This window comes from Suncus etruscus, chromosome 4 (assembly GCF_024139225.1).
Source record: "Suncus etruscus isolate mSunEtr1 chromosome 4, mSunEtr1.pri.cur, whole genome shotgun sequence".
Classification (NCBI taxonomy): Eukaryota; Metazoa; Chordata; class Mammalia; order Eulipotyphla; family Soricidae; genus Suncus; species Suncus etruscus.
Window position 1 is genome coordinate 78685715 of NC_064851.1, and position 25806 is coordinate 78711520.

At 38.6% G+C, this 25806-nt stretch overlaps 1 protein-coding gene across 1 annotated transcript in view; it reads left to right on the forward strand.

The window, feature by feature from the left end:
• Window positions 1-4264: 4264 nt before the first annotated feature.
• Window positions 4265-25806, forward strand: part of ARMC2 (armadillo repeat containing 2) — a 153062-nt gene continuing 131520 nt past the window's right edge. The window contains exons 1-3 of the mRNA XM_049771233.1: window positions 4265-4496; window positions 11711-11971; window positions 12614-12686. Coding sequence (XP_049627190.1) covers window positions 11754-11971; window positions 12614-12686 — 291 coding nt within the window. The 5' untranslated portion in view covers window positions 4265-4496; window positions 11711-11753. The remainder of the gene's footprint in view (window positions 4497-11710; window positions 11972-12613; window positions 12687-25806) is intronic.

The window sequence follows — 25806 nt, forward strand, 5'->3', positions numbered from 1 at the left end:
CCTCCTTGATTTCATCTCTGTCCCACTGGTTATTGAGTATGAGGCTGTTTAACTTCCAGGCGTTAAAGTTTTTCTTCTGTGTTCCTTTGGAATTCACAAATAATTTCAGAGCCTTGTGGTCAATGAAGGTAGTCTGCAAAATGTCTATCCTCTTGATATTATGGAGGTATGTTTTATGTGCCAGCATGTAGTCTATCCTGGAGAATGACCCATGTACATTGGAGAAGAATGTGTATCCAGGTTTCTGGGGATGGAGTATCCTATATATATCCACTAGGCCTCTTTCTTCCATTTCTCTTCTCAGGTCTAGTATATTCTTGTTGGGTTTCAGTCTGGTTAACCTATCCTGTGTTGACAATGCCGTGTTGAGGTCCCCCACAATTATTGTGTTGTTATTGATATTATTTTTCAGATTTGTCAACAATTGTATTAAATATTTTGCTGGCCCCTCATTCGGTGCATATATGTTTAGGAGAGTTATTTCATCCTGCTCTATATACCACTTGATTAATATAAATTGTCCATCTTTGTCCCTTACAACCTTCCTGAGTATAAAGTTTGCATCATCTGATATTAGTATGGCAACTCCAGCTTTTTTATGGGTGTTGTTTGCTTGGATAATTTTTCTCCAGCCTTTTATTTTGAGTCTATGTTTGTTCTGACTATTCAGGTGCATTTCTTGTAGGCAGCAGAAGGTTGGACTGAGGTGTTTGATCCATTTAGCCACTCTGTGTCTCTTAACTGGTGCATTTAGTCCATTGACGTTGAGAGAAAGAATTGTTCTGGGATTTAATACCATCTTTATATCAAAATTTGATGTGTCTTTTGGTTAGTCTTGTTTTAAATTAGGTCTTTAATTTTTTCTCTTAAGACTGGTTTTGAGTCTGTAACGTTTCTGAGCTGTTTTTTTGTCTGTGAAACCATGTATTCTTCCGTCAAACTTAAAAGTGAGTTTTGCTGGGTACAGTATTTTAGGTGAAGCATTCATTTCATTCAGTCTTGTTATAATATCCCACAACTGCATTCTGGCCTTGAGTGTTTCTGGTGATAGGTCTGCTGTAAATCTCAAGGATGCTCCCTTGAATGTAATTTCCCTTTTTGATCTTGCTGCTTTCAGAATTCTGTCTCTATCTGTGGGATTTGTCATTGTGACTAGGATGTGTCTTGGGGTAGTTTTTCTCGGATCTCTTTTGGTTGGTACTCTTCGAGCATGCAGGATTTGATCACATTTATTCTTTAGCTCTGGAAGTTTCTCTTTAATGATGTTCTTCACTGTTGATTCTTCCTGGAAATTTTCTTCCTGGGTCTCTGGGACTCCAATGATTCTTAAGTTGTTTCTGTTGATCTTATCATTGACTTCTATTTTCATCTGTTCCCATTCTTTGATTAATTTTTCCATTGTCTTTCATTTGCTTTAAGTTTTTTTTTTCAGATCTCTCCCTCTGTATGGAATTGTTATTTATCTCATCTTCCGCAGCACCAGTTTATTCTCAGCTTCTGATACCCTGTCCCAGAGCTTCGTTGAGCATCTTCCATATTGCTAGTCTAAAGTCCTTATCTGAGAGGTTGATTAGTTGATCATTATCTGTTCATCAGAATTGCCATCTTCATCCTCTATGTCTGATGCTGGCCTGCATTGTTTCCCCATTGTCTCACTTGTGTTGTGGGTTTTTCTATGTGTTATGGTGGTATTCATTGGCTAAATGATGCAGGCAGCCACACTCCTCTGGCTCCTTTCTGACCCTTTCTGGATGGGTCGACTTGCCTCCAAGGGAGGGGAGTCCTCCGTGGATGAAGCCTCACACAGGATCAAATCTTAGGCCTGAGCACGCAGCAGAGAAGACAGTCCGGAGAGAAATGCTGGGCTTCAGTGATCCAGCACAATTCTTAGTGTGATTTTTTTTCTTCTTGTTGCGATGGTCTTTTCTTAGAAAGAGCACACGGCTGCATAGCGAAGCGGAGCCAAAGTGCTCTTCTGGAGCCTCTTTTCGGCCCACTCCCAAGAGGTTCATGCAACAGGACAGTAGACAGACATACACAGGCAGCACTCACAATTTTTCACAGTCGGGCCCCTGGGCAGGCGTAGTTTCGTGTATATGGCATTTTTTTTTTTTTTGTGGTTTTTGGGTCACACCCGGCAGTGCTCAGGGGTTATTCCTGGCTCCAGGCCCAGAAATTGCTCCTGGCAGGCACAGGGGACCATATGGGACGCCGGGATTTGAACCGATGACCTCCTGCATGAAAGGCAAATGCCCTACCTCCATGCTATCTCTCCGGCCCCATTTTTTTTTAAAGTCACACACTTCATCTGAAAAATTCCCCAATTTTAAAACATGGTGTAAACTTGAATAATCTGGAGAATGATTATGGTCTCATTTGTCTTTAACACTGCAAAATATTGCTGAATAGTTTACTATAAGGGAATAGGGTTTAAAACAGAAACATTTATATAGGGTTCTTTTTTTTTTGTCAATCAACAGTATGACTACAATAAAAACAAAAAGATGATTGCCTATAGAAGACTAGTCTTGAATTTATCTCTGACACCTTGTAGACTTCAATTCCTATTTCTTCAGCTTAAAAAGCTCAGAACATATTATACATTGAAAACACTTTGTAAACTCTTCAGTGCCTCTCAAGCTCAAGAGCTTAATACTAGACAACTATGTAATATTTATTGATTGCTACTTGCATACCTCTTTATAACTATTTTCTTAACCTTTGCAATAGTTTTGACTTATCATGGAAATAAGTATGCCTTCAATCTGCAAATGAGGAAACAGCCTAAATAAGTAATTTAAGGTTGTACATTAATAAGAACTGACCTCTGACTTACCCTCTGTACTACCGATCTTATTAATACCTTATTTTATAATATCTTTATTTAAGCACCATGATTACAAACATACTTGTAGTTGGGTTTCAGTTATAAAAAGGAACACCCACCCTTCACCAGTGCAACCTTTCCACCACCAATGTCCTCCATCTTCCTCCTCCCTCATCCCCTGCCTGTATTCGAGACAGGCATTCTATTTCTCTCACTCCCTACCATTGTCATCATAGGTGTTAGTGTAGTTATTTCTCTAACTACACTCACCAATCTTTGTGGTAAGCTTCATATTGTGGGCCAGTCCCCTTCCAGCCCTCATCTCTATTGTATGTGTGTATTATTACAATTTTTTTTCTTAAATCCCACAGATGAGTGAACTATTCTGTGTTTATCTCTTCCCTTTGACTTATTTTACTCAGCATAATAGTTTCCATGTTCATCTATGTACAGGAAAAATTACATGATTTCATTTTCCCTGATGGCTACATAGTATTCCATTGTATATATATACCACAGTTTCTTTAGTCACTCATCCGTTGTTGGGAATTTGGGTTGTTTTTAGATTCTGGCTATTGTAAATAGTGCTGCAATGAATATAGGTGTGAGGAAGGCATTTTTGTATTGTGTTTTTGTGTTCCTAGAGTATATCCCTAGGAGTGGTATTGCTGGATCATATGGGAGGTCAATTTCCAGTTTTTTGAGGAATCTCCATATTGTTTTCCAGAAAGGCTGGAGTAGTCGGCATTCCCACAAGCAGTGTATGAGAGTTCCTTTCTCCCCACATCCCTGCCAACACTGATTGTTTTTGTTTTTTTGTGATGTGTGCCAATCTCTGTGATGTGAGATGGTACCTCATTGTTGTTTTGATTTGCATCTCCCTGATGATTAGTGATGTGGAGCATTTTTTTATGTGCCGTTTGGCCATTTGTATTTCTTTTAGAGGAAGTAGTCTGTATGACTACAATATAAACAAAAAGATGACTGCCCATAGAAGACTAGTCTTGAATTTAACTCTGACACTTAGTGTCTGTTCATTTCTTCTCCCAATTTTTTTTTGATGGGGTTAGATTTTTTCTTGTTAGGTTATGTCAGTACCTTGCATATCTGAAATATTAGCCCATAATAATAATAATAATAATAATTTTATTATAGTTTCTTATTAAACAAAGGCTCTGAGATCTCCCTGAACTCAATAGATGTGAATTTGTCAAGTACCAACTCAAAAGTAAGGGCCTCTCAAGCAGTGTCTTCACTGTGGAGCCTTCTTGCCCTTTCTCTCCTTGCCAGACCCCAAGCCCCATTTCCTCTACCAAAAGCTCTCTCCTATCTCGCCCACAGCCCCGCCTTCTCGAGGCTGAGACTTCGCACTTGTGCGCAAGCGTGGTGGGGATGCGCAGGCCCAATGGCTCAGCGGCTCCAGGGATGCGGCCTGGGCTGGCCCTCCTGGCCCCGCCCCGCGTGTTCTGCAGCCTCGCAGCCTCTGCCTCGGGAGAAAGCCTGACCGAATCTCCGTGGCTGTTACTGTCTCCAGCGCTAAACTACAGGCGCTCTGGGTCTGAACAGAAGCCTTCTTTCCTGGTGTCATTGCGAAGTCATCCTCCGGCTCTCTTCACGCGCCCAGCAGAGACCCCGGCGGGGCAGACTGGCCACAGGCTGGGGCTGTCGGGTAGGTAGTTTGTATACGGTTGCCATGGAGACGTCGGCGGGCCCTGGGAGCTGGCCGCCTGGATGCAGGTGCTTCTGAGCTCGGCCCGGGGCCAGACTGGTGCAGGAACGGGCTTTGCGGGGAGTGGGTTAGCTGCTGATCGTGAGGGAGGTGAGGAATCCTCCCCTCCTGATTTGTACCTGGGTGAAGGAGAGAGGCTTTGACTGGGCCCTGTGCACACCACTGGATCTTGATTTTTTTTTTTAATTTTTTATTTTAAGCATCTAGCCGAGGGTGACATGCTTAATCGAAACAGTCATTGAGGGATGGCAGTGATGGATTTTTGAAGAGGGAGACAGTCTGCTAAGGTACCCTTAAGGTCATACAGTTCTACCTGGGATCTACTAGGCAACAGGTGGAACCTTAGTAACTATGTCAGTGCGTGTGAGGCAGTACGTTAAAACAGGAAACTTGGCCTTTCATCATCTATTCCCACTGGTATCACAGCAGGTCTCTGCACCTGATTTTGAAATCTTTTAATTCAATAGGAAATGAAACAACAAACCTTGATTTTACACAATTATTTTAATTCTTTGTATCATTTATATCCTATTTTGGGAACCTGTAAATAGTAGGCTGGACTTGTCATATTGATATTTTAATCAAATGATAAAAAATGATCTGTTTTGTTAGGACTTCCCCATTCATAATTTAATTTTTGTCTGGGGGTCACAGCCAGCTGTACAAAATTCTTCTGGTTCAAGTGCTATCTGCCCATGCAAGAAAGGCACCTTAATCCCTATACTATTTTTTCTGCAATTTAAATTTTTACTGAATGCATGAAAAACACAAAATGTCTCCCTTCTTCTTCCTTTTTTTTTTTTTTTGCAATATATTTTCTTAAGGCAGTTTTTTTTTCATAGGAGAAAATTTTATTGTACTCTTATTAAACAGTGCTTAAACAGAAGTTAGCTTTTTTTTAAGGACCAGACACCAATCATAGCTCTGTATATGAAGTAGTTTAATTTTCAAAAGAACCCCTATTATTTTAGCTCTGTGGTTTGCTACTCATACTCTATATTTATTGAGTTTCTATTGAGCAGAGCACATTTGTATAGAACTGAACAGTATAGAGCCTACCCAAGGGCATGCACAGATTATGACTATCACCTACATTTTACAAAACTACAAAACTGAAGCGATGGGAGAAGCCTAGCCAATGAACAGAGAGCTCCAAATTGACAGAAAGTATTTGAATCCCTACTGCAGCATCTAGGCACTCGAGTGCTATTATTTATAATATGATGAGATGATATATTATTTATGATAATATGATAATCATATTAACAAAAATAAAGCATAATTGTGGTGTCTGTGATTTTCAGGGAAAAGAGTAGAGAAATGTCAGTGTTTCCCTTGTAGAAAGGATGATTTTGCCATGTTACATTTGACAAGGTGACTGATTTAGGTAACTTAGCAGCAAAAATAAAAGCATGTTCTTATAATTAGGTACAAACTCATACATGATGACTGAATATTCTCCTATTTTGCAAAATAAGGTCTCCATCATTGTCTTATTGCCAATGGTCACTCTTTGAAGATTGTGTGGGTAGCAGAAATTCAGAAGTGATGTAGATAGGTAGAACTCAGTCTTCTCCCCCTTTCTGTTCCAAGTCCCAATTTCTTTTTTTTTTAAAAGACTTACTTACATTGGTGATACGAAATGTGCACTGCTGAAGGTTGTTGTACATTGCATGACTAACTCAATCATGAACAACTTTAGCTGTGGAAAAAACTATAGTTTGAATAACCTTGTAACCATGGTATTAAATTTAAAAAATTTAAATTAAAAAAGAAATGAATTAAAAGATAACCAGAAATTTCAAAAAAAGAAAGTTTACTTGCTCTCCAGCCTTTTTAGTTCAAGTATATATAGTGCTATCCTTACTGGCCCCTTCCTTTCCTTTCCAGTGCCAAATATTTTTGGTTCTTCTATTCTTGGTATACATCTTCATTTCTCATCTTTCTTCTCACCTCTATTTCATCTTCACGTCTTTATTCCAGCTTCCAGTTCCTTTCTTCTAAATCCTCACTTTTACTTGTTGAGGATTGCTTGCTAGGCAACTCCAAGTGAAGACAAGAAAGAAAAGGGGGCAGAAACAAGGTTCATATCACCAACTGATATCAAGAATCAAAGGCATTTGAAATAAAGCCCAATACATTTTATTTATTTTTGGGGGGCCACATTTGAAGCTTGCTCCTGGCTGTGTTCTTGGATAACACTTCTGATGAGGTTTAGGGAACTATATGTAGTGTCAGGAATTAAACGTAGGTCAGCTAACTGCAAAGCAAGCACCATAAGCCTTATCTCTCCCGTCCACACACTTTTAAAGGTCTATGGAAACAAAAGCCTCCTATTTTAAAAGCTCTGTTAGCTCTGTCAGGCTGTTTTGTAGCCCAGTCTTCTCTGTAAGTGGAGCGCAGTGATTGTGCTGCCCCTGCTTCACATGGAGAATGGATTGCTCTGCTTCCCAGGCATGTGGGTTCCTGCTGCACAGCAGCATCATTCCTCCAAATCTTTCGTTTGCTCATCAGCTTATATTTACTGTCTTGGCCTGCCTCTCTCTGGTCCAATTTGAGTCTTCAAGTTCCCTTGACCCTTACATGCTCCACATTACTGTTCTTGGCTTTTCTGGAAGTTCCTTCTCCGCTCTAGCCCAGTGTCAGTCATAGTCACTGACCAAATTCAGTCCATTCAGAACGCAACTTAAGCATTATTTCATCTGTACACTCTACTCAGCACCACCATTTCCCCTATCAGAAATTTCTTCTCACCCTCGTTAGTTTTACCTTTTATTAAAATCGTTTTAGGGGCCAGAGAGATAGCACAGCGGTAGGGCATTTGCCTTGCATGCGGCCGACTTGGGACGGACCAGGTTCAATTCCTGGCATCCCATATAGTCCCCTGAGCTTGCTAGGAACTATTTCTGAGCACAGAGCCAGGAGTAAACCCTGAGGCTGTGGCCCTCAAACCAATCAACTAATAAATAACCTGCAAAAAAATTATAATGCAAGCAAGACTGATACTCAGTTGGTGCTCACAGAAAGGCAGTGATGTTAGTGAACTTTTGGCCTGTATTTTGGCCTGTGGTGTAAAAAGCTGCAACCTAAGCAATGGTTTAAATATCCTAGCCTTCTTCTTTACCTCCTCCTCTTCCTCCTTCTTGTTCTCCTCCTCCTTTTTCTTTTTCTTCATCTTTTCTTCCTCCTCCTCTTTCGCTTCCCCTCAAGAAAGTATGGGGATTAACTGAGATGATATACTTATTCCCCAAGAATTCTGCTTGGTATTAAAGCAAATGTTTAACTAGCTTTAGTAGTCCTATGTAAGAATGCCATCAGTTTCTGTTCTGTCTGCATTCCAAGAGTATAAAGCTGAGGGTTTTGCATCTAAGGACAGTTATTGAATACCAGCTGAATAGGCTTATTACAGTTGTCAGGTGAATTTTTTTTTAAATTAAATTTCTGTGATACTGTTGTGGTATGGTCCTGGTTTATTTATGTGATAAATTGTTAAATACATAAATATACAAACTTTTAAACTGTGTATTTTTAAGTCATCAAACATCATTTATAATAAGATTTTGTACTTTAATGAATAATAAAGTATCACCCCCAAATCTACTACTAAATCATTCAATCCACTTGTATTAATGGCCCTGTCTATATTTTATTAAATACATGAGTTATAATTAATACAACATTATAATAGAATATTATTAATATGTTAATATGCAACACCACACATGTATTAACATATACTATTTTGATATAATAATATGTTATTAATGAACTTGCATTATTAAATTTTTATAATAAGGTGTGTCTGGTGGGGAGAAGAAAGAATAAAGATAAAGTGTTTAATTTATGGTAAAATTTTATGAACAAGTTTTTTGTTTCTGTGTGGTTTGCAGGCTGCACTGAGTGGTGCTCAGGGGCATTCCTTGCCTGGTTCTCAGGAAGTCCCAGTTCGGCTCTATTGAACCCAGCCTCCTGGGTTCATAAAATGCTTGTGCTCATCTTATTGAGCTTTCTCTGGCTCTAACAGACAGAAGGATTTTTGGCAGAAGGAACAGGAAGCTCATTCCTGGTGGCCATAGGACCCAACTCTGGCTCTGTGCTCAGAAGTTATTTGTAGAAGTGTAGGGTAGACCTATGTGTTACATTGGATTATCTACTTTTTTTGGGGGTGGGGGCACACCCAGTAGCACCGGGTTCAAACACAGATCAGCTGCATACAACACCCTACCTCCTGTGCTAGCACTCCACTCCACCAAACAGAAGATTTTTAAACATGTTTTCTACATTGTTTCTGCAAGTATTTGATTAGTCTGAATTTTTGAATGGCAGGCTGAAGCAATATAGTACAGCCAGTAAGGTGTTTGCTTTGCATGCTGACCCCGGTTAGATCCCCAATAGCCCATATGGTCCCCTGAGCCAGGAGTATTATCTGAGCATAGAGATAGATGTAACCCTTGAGCACTGCTGGTTGTGGCCCAAAATCAAACAAATAAATTTTTTGAATACCCTTTTTTAAAATTTTTTTGAATTTCTAGAATGTTTAGCAAGTAACCTGTAAATGTTCCTGCTTTATTGCTTGATGAAAGAGCCAAACAAATTATTTTAAATTTAAAAAACATGATTTGTATATAGTTTTCTATAGAAATTGAAACACAGCCTGAGAGACTTTAGCCAGGAATACTAGATAGTCCATTATTATTTATCCAAAGAACTCTGATCTTGGTAATGTTTGTGAGATTGCTTTCAGATACTAGGCTTTTGAATACCATATGGTGCTGAAAGTATTGCAGATCTGATTTGGGCTCTGAGGGAAGGAAACCTGTTCATTGTATAGAAAATTTTTCCAATGAAGTGATATAGTATCATATTATAATGTGCCTTTTCAAAAGAAGCAAAATTATTGTGGCCACTTAAAGTAGATATTCATGAACTACATTTACATTATGTCTCTAAGAATAATATAATGTGTAGCCATTCATATGATCTTTAATAATTAACAGATATCTTAAAAGAGCCAATCATATCAGGAGTATAGAAGTAAATTATATCAAAACTTCCATAGTTTAGTTTTATTAATATATGTAGTTGTGGAGATCTTGGATATATGCAAAATCTTATATCAGAGTGTATATATATATATATACACATATATACCTACTATATATTGCCTTATCCAGTAATATTCATACTGTATTATCTCAACACCTGGCCTTTCCATGTGCAGAGAGTGACATATTGTTTGTAGCTTTTAATCATACTCTTATCCTCAAAAACTCTTGGGATAAGGCCTGGGTGGAATGGAACAAATGTTCTTGTTGTCTGTTGTTATGTAACAACTTAATGTATAGACTCATAATATAGTAAACCCTCTTTAATTTATCTAACAAATCATATGTTGATTCTACTTATAGAAATGAAGGCTTCTTTGGGCATATGTCACAATTTTTTTTGGTATAACTTACTCCAAAATTGGAGAGTTGGTGGGCAAGAAGAGATGACTCAAAGAGTTGGTGTCCAGTTTTTGCATGTGGGAGGTCAAGTTCCATCCTTGGCATCTGAAAATGGGAATAGCCTCTGAGAATTACCCAGTGTGACCCTCAAACTAAAAATAAATAAAATAAAAAGTGGATAATCAAAACATATGAATGATTTTTAGACCTCAGTCTCTAGAGCTAGAATATTTTCAGAAGATTACATGGTTCAGTTGAGTTTTATTTTTCAAATGAACACTTAACACAATGCTAATTAGAATGGAGTCTTTTTAAATATTAACTGTTTTAAAATTGATAACTTGGTCCAGAACAATAGCGTAGGAGGTAAGTCATTTGTCTTGCATGTGGCTGACCCAGGTACAATTCCCAGGAGCACTGCCAGAGCCAGGAGTAAACCCTAAGCACTGATAAGTATAGACTCCAAACAAATAAATTAACTAAATAAAATAAAATTGATACCTTATCAAGTCTTTCAATATTTATCAGCTCTTAGGAATAATCTAGTTACATGACCCTGGGACTGACTTATTTTATTAAAATTTTTTTCTTTATTTTTGTTTTGGAGCCAAATCTGGCTATGTTCAGGGCTTATTCCTGGATCTATGCTTAGGGGATCACTTCTGAGAGAGCTTGGGTAACTGTGTAGGGTTGCTGGGGATCAAATTTAGGTCAGCTGCATGCAAGGTAAGACTTGTTTTACTATCTGTACAGCCCCATAGGTTTGACTTTTAACCCTTTTACTGAAGGAAGTAGTCTAGAAAAGGATCATTTGATATTAACTTTTGATATTTATTCTAGGATACTGTTCCAAGTTGAAAGCTATTATAGTCAATTTTTTCAAATGTATCATGGGCAAATGTGTAGCTAAACTTTTCTCTGTTTACAAACTATATTCATAAAAGCAAATATAATTTGGGCTTAGGCCAAATTAACATTTTTTAACATTTTTTAAACATTTTTAACATTGCTATGTGGATGACAATGGGAGTAGAAAAGAAATTTGAGTTAAAATATTTAATAGGGACCTGAGAGATAGTACAGTGAGAAAGGTTCAGGCGCTACATGTGGCCAACCTGAGTTTAATACGTGGCATCCCACATGGTCCCCTGAGCCAAACCAGGAAATCATTCCTGAGCAAAGAGCCAGGAGTGAACCCTGAGCACCACTGCGTGTGGTCAAAACGACAAAACAGAAAAATAATTTTAATATTATTTAAAATAATAATTTTAAATGAATTATTTAATTTATTAAATAATAATTTATTACACATTCATACATGTATACATGACATACATGAGCATACTATTTTTTTCTGTGCAGATTAGTTACTATGAGATGTTTTTTTTTCTCCTCTTGACCTGACTTATTCCATGCTTTATCCTTTCTTTTCTCTAGGTTTCACTTTCCCTCTAGGTCTCTGTCCTACACACTGTCTCCCTGGACTACACTCACTCCAACTGCCATAACTGCACATCACCTATCTGTGAGAGCTGTTCTCACTAACATCCTGTCTTGTGAACTCTAACTGCTCTTGGTAGATTTGAAATTGTAAAAATTATTTTCAAGTTTATTAAGAATGGTTTAGGCATAGATGGGTGGGTTTAAGTAAATCCTCTTAAAATTGTTTGATAAGAACAATTGCTCTTTTGTTCCATCTATTTTCAGGGTGTGGTGTCTGCCAGAGTAGCCTTTTATTTTCAAAGAAAATATGCTCTCCCCACATGAAAAAATGCCAGAGAAACTGGATCCATTTTATCGGCCATCTTTGTCAAGGCAGAAGACTAGTGCAGAAATTATAAGTGAAGCACGAAATTCATTAAGAACAGTTAGGACTCAGAGACCATTTACTCCACAGGAAGATCAGAGAAAATTGTTTGGACCTGCATCTTCAAGAACACCTGAAAATAGACCTCCTTCTTCCTTCAGGTAAAGGACATTTCTCTTCCCTTTAGCATCTGACATTTAAGCCATCAAATAGCATCTTTGCTTCATTACGGTTCTGGATAGAGTTTTTTTTTATGAGTGAGTTAGATTGTTTGTTTTGGATTTTGGTTACACTGGACAATGCTTTAGGTACTCCTGACTCTGCACTCAAGGACCCTATGGGATGCCTGGGCTGGCACCCAGGTTGGCTGCATGCAAGGCAAATGCCCTTCCTTTTATACTTAGTTCCAGCCCCGGTGATAATTAATTTTTTTTAGGTTTGACTTCTGTTCATCATATCTCTTTTATCTGTTCAAGATTTCTAAAGACATTTCCAGATCTTTGGTTCAAGAAGTTGCCTACATAGGAAAAGACTTGTAGTGGTTGTCATGCCATGTTTTTAGGTGATGAACAAAACTTAGTTTTTAATCATTACATTTTCTTCTTTTTTCATCACTGAGTATTTTAACCCTCTTAAAACTAATATGTTTTCAGCTTTGTAGTTTTTCAAAATTGATTTTTCCTCAAGGCTAATAGGATTCATTCATTGCTTTCTGATTTGGGGCTAGAGTAAATTAACTTGTACTAGAAATTAAAGCAATAGTTTTTCACTGACAAATACTTTTGCTCCATCTCCTGTTCTAGCCTCCATGCATCCAGTTTTGAGTCATCTGATTGTAGGTCCATCACTGGAGCACGTCTTAGTCCACTAGAACTTGTGAGTACTTGGCGTTCCCATGCGTGCTGTGAACTGCATTCCACACTCTTAAATATGCTAAGAAAATGATCACATAGGCCTTGTACTATAATCTAACAAGAAAGACAATTGTTTCATCCTTTTGTCAATTATAATGTTTGGTGTATAGTGAAACACTTCCATTATGTGCCCATAGCTTTTTAATGACAAATTCTTGTAATATGGGACATATAACATTTCACAATATTTCTTGGTATTTTTTTTTTTTTTTTTTTTTTTTTTTGGTTTTTGGGCCACACCCGTTTGACGCTCAGGGGTTACTCCTGGCTATATGCTCAGAAATCGCCCCTGGCTTGGGAGGACCATATGGGACGCCGGGGGATCGAACCGCGGTCCTTCCTTGGCTAGCGCTTGCAAGGCAGACACCTTACCTCCAGCGCCACCTACCCGGCCCTTTCTTGGTATTTTTAACTGTTATTGCACATCTCATTTTACTTTGAACAGTTACATATAAAATAAATAGTAAAATAAAATAATATATATTAACATTTACATAAAGAAAGATTTGCTGTGCTTTATCAAATATTTGTCATTTCTCTTTACAGTCTTCAATGAAGACTATACATGATTTCTTCCTTTTCCTTCCTCATATGACCCCGTGATTTCCTGAAATTTAATAATTCCTTGTTTAGTTTTTATTTGGCCTTTTTCAACCATAGATTCTTTTTCAATGGCTTAAGTTCTAGTGTGTCTAAGCATGGGGGAAGTTCCCTGGCTCTCATCTCTTTGAAGAGCTTCCCATGCTCCTTCCAGCCCTTGCCACATGTCCCGGCCTTCTGCTGTAGTGCCCACTCCTGTCCCTTGCTTGCCTAAGTGGGAAGACTTGCTTCAATAGTGTCTTGAGAAAGGGTCTCTGGAAAGTAAACTCCTTGAGGTTTTCATTCCTGTTTTTCTCTCTGGAAGTTTATGGAGTTCTTTTCTCTTTGTTCCCTGAAAGTGTTCTGAAAAAAAAAATGGTGGGGGTACGGTCCATACCAAACAATGTTCAGGGGTTACTTCTAGCTTTGTGTTCAGAAAGTGCTTCTGGAAGACTCAGGACATATGGGATGGTAGAGATCAAACCGTGGTCAGCTGTATGCCAGGAAAATGACCTATCCACTGTGCTCTGGCTCCAGTGTTCTGAAATTTTACTTATATATGAATGTTGATGTTGGAGCATTTGTGTTAGTGCTTTTTTGGGGGGAGGTCACACTGCACTCAGGTTACTCCTGGATCTACGCTCAGAAATTGCTCCTGGCATGCACGGAGACCATATGGGATGCTGGAATTCGAACCACCATCCTTCTGCATGCAAAGCAGATGCCCTACCTCCATGCTATCTCTCCAGCCTCAAGTGTTAGTGCTTGTAGATACATTATGCCAAGCAATTTTTAAAATAAATATCTTTATTTAAGCACCATGATCAGAAGCATATTTGTAGTTGGGTTTTATTTTTATACATATATATATATATAAAATTTAAAAAATATGGGGCCGGGCGGTGGCGCTGGAGGTAAGGTGCCTGCCTTGCCTGCGCTAGCCTAGGACGGACCGCGGTTCGATCCCCCGGCGTCCCATATGGTCCCCCAAGAAGCCAGGAGCAACTTCTGAGCGCATAGCCAGGAGTAACCCCTGAGCGTCACAGGGTGTGGCCCAAAAACCAAAAAAAAAAAAAAAAATTTAAAAAATATATATTTTTATATATATTTTAAAAAGGGGGGCCAGTGAGATGGCACTAGAGATAAGGTGTCTGCCTTGCAAGCGCTAGCCAAGGAAGGACCACAGTTTGATCCCCCGGCATCCCATATGGTCCCCCCAAGCCAGGGGCGATTTCTGAGCACTTAGCCAGTAGTAACCCCTGAGCATCAAATGGGTGTGGCCTGAAAAAAAAAAAAGAACAACCCCCTTCACTAGTGCAGTGTTCCCACCACCAATGCCTTCCATCTCCTCCTCCGCCACCCTTTGTCTGTATTTAAGACAGGCATTCTGGGGCTGGAGCCATAACAAGCGGTCGGGTATTTGCCTTGCATGCAGCTGACCCAGGACAGACCAGGGTTCAATCCCAGATATCCCATATGGTACCCCAAGCCACGAGCAATTTTAGAGCGCATAGCCAGTAATAACCCTTGAGTGTCACAGGTGTGGCCTAACCCCCCCCCCCAAAAAAAAGACAGGCATTCCATTTCTCTCACTACCATTGTCATAGTAGTTGTCTCTACTGAATTCACTACTCTTTGTGGTAAACTTCATATTGTGGGCCAGACTTTTCAGCCCTCATTTCTATTGTCTGTGTGCATTATTACAATAGTGTCTTTTATTTTTCTTAAAACCCATAGATGAGTGAAACTTTTCTTTGTCTCTTTCTTCCTCTGCCTTATTTCACTCAGCAAATAGTTTCCATGTCCATCATTTATAGGCATATACCAAGAACTTTTAATGTGGAATCGTGTGCCCTTTAGTTCAGAAAAATGAACTTGAAGCATTTACCCTCTCTTTGATTTTGTTTGTTCTTTCTAAAATTTATGATTCAGATATAGAATCCCTTATACCATATTTACAATTTTCTTTTTGCCACATTTTTATATTTTTAAAAATAATTTTTCTAGGGGCTGGGCAGTGGCGCTAGAGGTAAGGTGCCTGCCTGCCTTGCCTGCGCTAGCCTTGGACAGACCACGGTTCAATCCCCCGACGTCCCATATGGTCCCCCAAGCCAGGAGCAACTTCTGAGTGCATAGCCAGGAGTAACCCCTGAGCGTTACCGGGTGTGGCCCAAAAAAACAACAACAAAATAATAATTTTTCTAATTCTTTTATTTAAATAATTTCTATTACATTTTGATTTATGAAAGCTCTATTTCCCATCTACTTATCTTTTTTATGCCATGCCTGACAGTGCTCAGTGCTTACTCCTGGCTCTGTGCTCAGGGATTACTCCTGGTGGAGGGTTGGATGACCACATGAGGTGCTGAGGATCAGACTGGTCATTCATGTAGTCAGCCACATGAAAGCCTTTCCTGCTGTAATATTTCTCTAGCTCCCTAACTTACTTTTTAACATACAATCTTCTATTTTTCATGATTATAGTATCTTATCTGAGTTTTGATATTCTAATTAAATATTCTTCTCACTTTAAAATCTCGACTGTTGGGCCATAGCTATACTACAGTGAGTAGGACTTTTTCTTTGCATGCAGCAAACCTGGATTCAATCTGCAGTACCCCATATGATTTCCTGAACCACTTTGGGAGTGATCCATGAGCACAAAGCAAGTAGTAAGCCCCTGAGCACCTCCAGGTGTGGCCCCAAAAGTAAAATAAAGTCTCTGTTGCTTTGCGATGGTGTAGACCTGAAACAACAGGAATTAATTTTCTTATAGTTCTGGAAACTAGACATCCAGGATCAAGGCATGCTTGGTTTCTTCTGTGTCCTCACTTCTTGGGCATGTTGGTGACTGTCTTCACCCTGTGTCTTTATATATTTTTTATTTGTTTGGCTCTTTTCTTCCTATCCAAGGTTCACCTTTCATAACTCTGGTAGAGCAAGAGTGTGAGGACAGGTGGACAATCTGCAGGTGATACAGACTCACAACTGAGTCTGTGTGGCTGCACTGCACTGGAAACTTCAACTGTTCCAATCACAGTATCTTAGAACTTTTCTTGTTGGCAAGTGAATTCTTTAAAAGAAGCATCTTTCAGGCTCTTTCTGAAGAATAAAAACTGGTTGCTAACTCCCTAGAGTCAGGCAGAAGGTCGAAGTGCCTAAAATTTATATGGAACTACTCCTTTAAAAAAAAATCTATGTTTATAATGAGTAACATCACTCTTAAAACTCCAGGTTTCTGATTCAGAGACCCACTGCTTTACCCTCTCAAGAACAAATCTTTATCTACCTGTTTGGTAGCCTTACTGTATGGAACTGGAAGGGGAATATTTATGAAGGCTGTCAGCCATCTTCATTATTTCTCATGGGGGACCTGAGATTGAACCATACACTCAGCCTGTTGAGTCATTTCTCCAGTACAAATACTCTGTATACCTGACTGGTACTTGAGGAACATTTAACTTGCAAGTCTTGACTTGTTTTTATTTTTTTCTGAGACCAACCAGATGATAGGAAATTAGGGTTCCAACTTCTCTTGCTTAAGACACTGCATGTTTATGAATTTGGGGACAATAATTTACACCCTACACTAAGAACAAAAGTTGAAACAGGAAACTTTTATGTCTCTCTCCTTCTGTACTTGAGATATTTTTCCTTGTACATACTGTCATTGATATTTTAGCCCTTTGAGTTTTGGCTTCATGAAAGTTTTTTTCCCCACTGCTTTTAGTCTTCTAAGTCCTTAACTTGTCTGACAATTTCTGTGCCATTTCTCTGCATTAGTAAGGATCTATAGCTGCTGGACTATCCCACTCAATTCCTTTTATTAGTCTTTAAAAAAAAGTTTAATTTTTAAGGGTTTCTAATACTTTGCTAACATATTCATGCATTTAAAACTCTACTTCTTATAGAAGTATTTTTTAGATATTATTTATAGCATGAATCAAACTATTATGGATATTAGTTACTCCCCTGCTATATGAGGAAGTAGGTCTATGAAGGTTCTGTAAGGATTTAGGATGTGGTGAATGGGCTTATTCTACTGCCTTTTTTATTCTAGATAATGTTACCTAGGGATTCTAGTCCCATAGACTTTAATAGGGTGGTAGGTAAGCTGCTTCTCAATTCTTATTGTTGGGTTTGTGTGCATATATGTTTATTTCTGGTGAACTGTTCAAAAGAAGGTTGCAGATAGGGACCAGAGTGATAGTGCAGTGTAGAGCATTTGCTTTGCACGTGACTGACCCAGAACGGACCTTGGTTCGATCCCTGGTGTCCCATATGGTCTCCCAAGCCAGGAGCAATTTCTGAGTGCATAGCTAGGAGTAACCCCTGAGTGTCACCAGGTGTGGTCCAAAGAAACTAAAAAACCAGACAAACAAAAAAAGAAGGTTGCAGATGATATGAAAATTATAAAAATTTACATCTGGATGTCTGGAGCAATAAAATAGTGTATAAGGCACTTGCCTCGCATGACATCAACTGAGTTCAATCCTTAGCATTCCAATACCAATCTGCCTTTTATAATTATCATTGACAAAACAGAGTTCTCCCTGGCTCCTGAACTTCACAGACTAGTCATTTAAGCTCCATATATTTCCATTAGGCTTTTTATTAACATGCATAAAGACATTGATTATAAAAGTACAGCTTAAAACATGTATGGAAACTCAACACACTTATTAATCAGCAATGTTTAAAGAATAAAAACAGGTCTCAGGTCTCCAGAGACTGGCTTCCCAGAAGAATGACTGGCCTCGCAACTTGTGCACAGACGAATATGATCCGCATTTTAAATTTTATTGGGACCAAGCTGATGAGTAAAATAAACTTTCATATATCTTTCAAAAGGACGTAGAAGTCCATATATGCCTTGGGGATCAGGGAGGTTTAGGAGAGAAAAAAGGAGAGTAGGAATGTCAAAGTAGAGGTGGAAGAGACAATTGGATGGAGGGTTGGGGACAAGGGGCAGAAGCTAGGGCAGCATAGTGTTTTTTAGTGTTTAATTTTTCAGTATTTCAGAAATAATTGTATCATTGCGGTAGTATGCCATGTGCTAAGTGTTCCAGCAGAGTCTGGGGTAACTGTGAAGAGAATCAGAGTCATATAAATGCTCAGTCTTGACACAGCTAGAGGTTATATGCATGGGGAGGTATTAATATTTGCATAAAAGCTACCAAAAGGTTTTGTTTTGTTTTGTTTTTGTTTTTGTTTTTTGGGCCACACCAGTTTGATGTTCAGAAATTTCTGAGCTCTTTGCTCAGAAATCTCCCCTGGTTTTGGGGGACCATATGGGATGCCAGGGCATCGAACCTTGGTCCTTCCTAGGCTAGCGCTTGCAAGGCAGACTCCTTACCTCTAGCACCACCATGGCCATCTCCCCAAAAGTTCTTTTGATGTGTGTGTATGTACATGAGTGTACAGGTGGTGTGTGCACATACATATTCTCTGTGTGTATTTCTGAGATACTTCTTTCCTTTTTAAAATTTTCTTTCTGGTTTTTGGGCCACACTTAGCTGTACTCAGGTCTTACTCCTGGCTTTGTGCTCAGAGATCACTCCTGGCAGTGTTCCAAAGGCCATATGTAGTACCAGGAATTGAACCTGGGTCAGTCTCATGCCAGACAAACACCAGAGCCTGTAGTCTTTTTCTCCAGCCCTCAGAGCTGCTTTTTAAGGTGGAATATCATGGACTTCCATCTAGTGACCCCAAGGAGCTCTACCATTGATGGACCCAGGATGAGAGTCAGTCAGATCCCCTGGTGTTTTAGGAATTGTTTCTTCCTTGACTGAGTTGTACTACAAAAAACAGGCTTCCAAAACCTTCCATTGACTACGTGTTTCTCAGCCATCATAAAGCTGGAAGTCTGATATTCTCTGATCTAATGGAATTGAAGTCTGGTCAGTGTTATGAGACAGTGAAAGAAGGAGAAGGGGAAGTTAGTGTCAGGTTTGTAAGGGAAGATTTAAACTACCTTCTAAAACTGTCTGAATTAAAATGGAAAGTGAAGTTTATAAGGAAAAAATCATACCAATTTACCATCTATTCACCAAAGTTACCAAACATTTTTTTCTTGCTTTGAGACCTTTTTAAGATTTACTTTCTTAGCATTTTCTCTTCATATATGGGATGCTACAGTGTGTGACTATTGTCATTGTGGAGGACATTATATCCCATGACTTAACTGTTTTATAACTGAAAGATTGTATCTTTTGGCCCCCTCCATTATTTCATCCCCACCATTCCCTCTGGCAACAACCAATATTTTTTGTGATCTCCGAGTTTCCCAGAGCCCATATAGAATCGAAATCATAGTATTTGTCTTTCCTTTATTCTTTTGCTTTTCCTTTTTTATTTCTTTTGGGTTTTGGGGTCACACTTGGTGGTATTCAGGAGCTATTCCTAACTCTGTGCTCAGAAATCACTCCTTGAAGGCTCGGAGGACCATATGGAATGCCAGGAATCAAACCAGGGTCACTACATGGTTGGCCATGTGCAAGGCAAATGTCCTACTGCTATGATATCGCTCCGGCCCCATGATTTTATTCTTGTGTGTGACTAAATAAGTATATTGTAGAGGTGTGTTCATTGTGTAGATATCTATGTACATATGTATATTTTTCTTTTTAAAAAATAAAGTATATTTATAAATAAATAAGCCCTATAGTATTCAGGTGTTCTCTGTGGTATCAGAGGTCAAATTCAAGGCTTCACATGTGTTAAGCATGTTCTCTACAACTTATAGTATCTCCTTGGCCCTATACCACATCCAGCACTTAATATAGACTATTTCTGTATCTTGTACATTGAATCAATATTTTTCACTTTATTTAGATAAATAACCAAAATGGAATTGTAGTTTTATGGCTCAGAAATGGATTCTTAAATAGTTATATTTTAATTTCTTGAGAAACTTCCATACAAATTTCCATAGTGGCCTTATCAGTTTACCTTCCTACAAATATGTCTTTCCTCCATCCTTTCCAACACTAGTTATTTCTTATGTGTTTTACCATAGCCATTCTAATAGGTGTTAGATGATACATAATAATGCTCTTTATTTGTGTTTTTCAGATGATCTGCTATGATTTTTTTTTATATCTTGGATAAAAGTTTTTCATATCTTCTGTTCTTTAAAAAATTAGAGTATGCACTAACACAATGGTCAGTACTCGAGACACGAAACCTATACATATCCAAAAGTTGAACTATTAGTTTCCTTTTCTTACAAGTACTATACTTACCTATCTTTCTGTACTCAGCACACCTCTTGCCCTCCTGACCTCTCTACATTAATATATACCTAAGCTAACTTCAATATTTTATATGTGGGCAGGAGCACATGGAGTTAGGAATCCTCCTTAAGGATAGGAATCCTCCTTAAGGGACAAACCTAAACCACAAACAATCCATACCTATATAACCCATCCATATACTATCCACTCTTCCTCCCCCAGAAATCCTGCTATCCCTTCACCCCTCAATCCCACCTCCGATATCCTCACCACATTATAACTCTCCACCCTCAGTTCTTAATCCATTAGGCATCAAAACCGACCTCCTACCCCAATGAGCCAGAACCCACTACACAAGTGAAGAGACATCCACCCAAACTCTCACCTCATTCCCAGCAAAAAAATACAGCCAACACCCTGACTGACCCATGCAGTGTGGCCCTCCTTATCACCTCTCCAGAATGTGGACTGTGGCTTTTTACCGGAACTAGCTCAAAAGGACCCCCACTGCAAGAACTCTACCCAAGATCTCCCTGCCTGGACCCCACACTTCACAAGGAAATCTCAAAAGACAATGGGGAAGCCTGTACTTTCATCATAAATATAGACCTATATAACACTACCTCTTATCCTATTTCTCCCCAAATCTAATCTCCTGTATCACTTTCTCCCTTTTTCTTTGTTTTTTCTTTTCTTTTTTATCCTTGTTCGTTATTTTGTTTGTTTGTTTGTTTGTTTTGTTTTGTTTTGTTTTAGTTTTAGTTTTTGTTATTTGATTTGATTTGTTTTTGTTTCTTTTGGGTCACTCCTGGTGGCACTCGGAGGGTGCTCCTGGCTCTATGCTTGGAGATCGCCCCTGTTGGCACGGGGGACCATATGGGATGCGGGGATTTGAGCCACCATCCTTCTGCAGGAAGGACAGATGCCTTGTCTCCATGCTATCTCTTCCAGCCCCACTTTACTCCTTTAATTATGTCTTTTATTTAATTTTTTTAAAGAAACTCATTTTTTTTCTTTAGATATGTGTGAGCATATATATTCCTAGTTTTTGTCGGGTGTCTGTTTTCTTCTCTCTCCACCCCCAAATCCACCAGCAATATAATGTAGCACCACTTCTTCCTGCAAAGATATACTAAACAAAGGGGAAATTTTATGTGTAAAAACTAACTCTTATCTACTAGGGATAAAAACTCATACTTGTTTACAACACAGGGACATCTCCCACCCTGAAGTATGTCATGTGGAAACAACTTAGACTCCAGGGAACTAGACACCGACCATCCAGCCTTGACTCCTGGACCCTAGACATAGAAATGACAGAGTTCTCCACAACAGCTCCAGGAGCCCAATCCCCTCCAGGGCATGCATAATGCTGCTCTGACATCAACATGTGCCAGTGCTAAATTGGTAACCTGACAATGAGGAAATGGGAACAACTTGATCTAAGAGCAAGTTGTCCTCCCTCATCAGCTATCGATAAGACAAAATCAGAAAACATGTCACCCTTTGATCTGTGCAAAAGCCATGATTACTATATACAGATGACTGGATGTTACAACCAGTACGGGACAGTACATATCCAGGGACCAACAACAACAGCATCAAAAAGCTCTAGCCTAGCTTTTGGTCTACGATCTGTTCAACAAACAAGAGCTCCAATTCCAGAGGTCTGACTGAGACAACCGCAACTGACCGCAATTGAAGGCGTCTTCCAGAAACATAAGAAAAGACTTTATCCCAGGCTCCATCCTAGGAGCAACATAATGACCAAGACCACCAACTACAGAAGATGGATTAAAACGAAACTGAAGAAGCAGAACTGCTAGAACCACAAAGAAAGACTTTATCATAAGCTCCATTCCTTGAGCTGCACAGTCACCAAGATCTCTAGATACAGAGGTCTGATTTTACCATCCATGACGAAGCAGAAGTCTTCCATACACCACGAAAACATCGAGGGAAGAGTAAATGATCATGCAAGGAGTCTATAGTTAATCCCATGACATACACTTCGGCGGGGAGAAACCCTGTATCTCCTAGGCCAAGGGAATTCCCTCTATAATATCCCTAATAGTTACTGTGCCTATGCAGGGGGAAAAGGAAGAAAAAAAAAAGCACAAAGCAGTCATTTTTCCACACATTTATTTATCAATTGATCAATTTTTTGACGTCTTTTTACTTGTGTATAAATTGAAGTTGATGTCTCCAATATTATTTTATTTTATCTTTTTCTTTTTTTCCACTGTGGCATGAGTTGATTTCAGAACCGAGACTGTTGTGTGGTGCTTGTCTTTATTGCTGTGGTGCTCACTGGATATTTAATTCGATATTTCTTTCTGTATTGTGGTGGTGTTTCAATTGCCTTTTCCACATCCTCTCTCAAACTGAGGTTGAAATCCTCTGGAAGGACTCTGCCTATTTTCAGCATATTTGACTTCTTTTCTTTTTTTCTCTTATTTTGTACCCCCAATCTATTGCTTTTCTTTTCTTCAAACAAAGCCACATAACTCGATTTATCTAGTTCCGCTTCTTAAATAGAGGGGGAGATAGGGGAGGGTACCAGGACCAAACAGATATATGATCACTAATAGTGAGCAGGACAAAGAGGGGACCACCTACTCTAGCAGTCCAAGGAGTGATGGTGGGGTATATGGGTTGCAGAACGGGAACTGGGATGGGGGGAGGACAAATTTGGTGATGGGTATTCCCCTGATTCAATGTTGATATGTACCTAAAATACTACTGTGAAAGATATGTAAGTCATTATGATCAAAATAAAAATTAAAAAAAGAAAATATGAAAAATAGAGTCTAAAAATATAAAGCTATAAATTATATCATAATATGCTTTAAAATACATGAATGTTTAACAAAAAATTAGAGTATGCTTTCTTGCTGTTCAGTAGTTTGTATTCTTTTTATGTTCCGGTTATTCTTCCTATAATATATGCTTTTCATGTACTTTCTTTCATTAAATATGTTACCTTCTCATTTGGTTTGTTGTCTTTTTTTTTTTTTTTTTTTTTGGTTTTTGGGTCACACCCGGCTGTGCTCAGGGGTTACTCCTGGCTGTCTGCTCAGAAATAGCTCCTGGCAGGCATGGGGGACCATATGGGACACCGGGATTCGAACCAACCACATTTGGTCCTGGATCGGCTGCTTGCAAGGCAAACGCCGCTGTGCTATCTCTCCGGGCCCCGGTTTGTTGTCTTTTATGTAGTAATTTTACAGTGTGATGTAGTTGTGTTTTTTTGCTTTGTTATTCTTTGCTTTGAGAGTCAAATCCAAAATTTCAACACCAAGATAGTGTAAAAACAGATTCACCTGTTTTCTTTTCTTTCTTTTTCTTTCTTTCTTTCTTTCTTTCTTTCTTTCTTTCTTTCTTTCTTTCTTTCTTTCTTTCTTTCTTTCTTTCTTTCTTTCTTTCTTTCTTTCTTTCTTCTTTCTTTCTTTCTTTCTTTCTTTCTTTCTTTCTTTCTTTCTTTCTTTCTTTCTTTCTTTCTTTCTCTCTTTCTCTTTCTTTCTCTCTCTCTTTCTTTCTTTCTCTCTCTTTCTTTCTTTCTTTCTCTCTTTCTTTCTTTCTTTCTCTCTTTCTTTCTTTCTCTCTCTCTTTCTTTCTTTCTCTCTCTTTCTTTCTTTCTTTCTTTCTTTCTTTCTTTCTTTCTTTCTTTCTTTCTTTCTTTCTTTCTTTCTTTCTTTCTTTCTTTCTTTCTTTCTTTCTTCCTCTCATCTCCCTTTCCTTTCCTTCCCCTTCCATTCTCTTTGACTCCCTTCCCCTCCCTTCTCATACCTTTCCTTTCCCTCCCTTCTCTTCCCCTTTAATTCCCTTCCCTCCCCTCCTTCCCATATCCAGTGGCTATCAGGGAATACTCCTGGATCTGTTCTCAGGAAAAACTATTGACAATACCTCAAACTGGGGTTGGCTACATGCAAGGCAAGACTGTGTATGTACTTAATATAGTCTCTGGACCCCTAATCTCTGTTTTCTTTCTTGATGGGGGTAAGGGTGGCTTTGGGACCATACCTGGTGGTTTCAGGACTTAATCCTGGATCTGTGATTACACTTGGCTGTGAGCTTGAATGGGGACATGCAAGTTCCCTTAACCTCAGTACTATCTCTTTAACCCTCAATTCTGTTTTATTTTAGTAATTTTATGGTTTGAAGTCTTTAAGCCATTTGAGTTAATACTTGCATATAGCATATGAGAGTGTCTAATTTCATTTTTTTTGTGTGGAGCTACCCAGTACATCTAGCACAATTTATTGAAGAGATTATCCTTCATGCCTTTTTGTACATTCATGTACATTCATGCCTTTTTCTCATAATTTATTTGGCCACATGTGCTTAAGTTTACTTCTGGGATCTTATGTTTCATTGATTTATTCTTGTTTTTATGCCAATACCAGTTATTTTTATTGTTATATTTATAATTTATTGTTACTTTATTTAAATATCATACTATACATATTTATTACAACATATTTTATTTCAGTATAGTTGGAATTAGGAATATTATGACTATCTTTATTCTTCTCTTTTGATTGCTTTGACTAGCCATGGTCTTTTGTTATTAAATTGGGCATTTCTGTGAAAAAATGCTATTTGGAAGTATAAAGGAATAGATTGTTTTGATTAATGTGGACATTTTAGTAGCATTAATTTCCCAGTTTGTGAATATGAAATTTTTTTATTTGTGTGTTCAGTTTCTTTTTCCAATCTCATAGTTTTCAGTGTACAAATCTTTCACTGCTGTATTTAAATTAATTCCTATTATTGATATTGCTAAATGAGATTTTCTTAATTTTCTTTCCTTGATAGCATATAGAAATTTAACAAAATTTTGTATGTTGTTTTTGTACCCTGAAACTTTACAGAATTTATTAATTTTGACCATTTGGGGGATTTGGTTTAAGGGTCACATAAAGCTCTGTTTAGGAATACTTCTGACTCCGTGTTTAGGAATTACTCTTGGTGAGGCTTATTTCACATATATACATTGCCAGGGTTCTAACCATAGTCAACAATGTGAAAAAGCAAGTGCCTTAACTCCTTAATTCTCTGACACACTAATAATTTTTATGAAGTCTTTGAGGTTTTTTATATTGTCTACAAGTAAATAATTTTAAATCTGCCTTCCAATTTAAATGCTGCTTGTCTTCCTTCCCTCCCTCCCTCCTTTCCTTCTTCCCTCGCTCCCTGGCACCCTCCCTCCCTTCCTTCCATCTTTCTTTCTCCTTCCTTCCTTCCTTCCTTCCTTCCTTCCTTCCT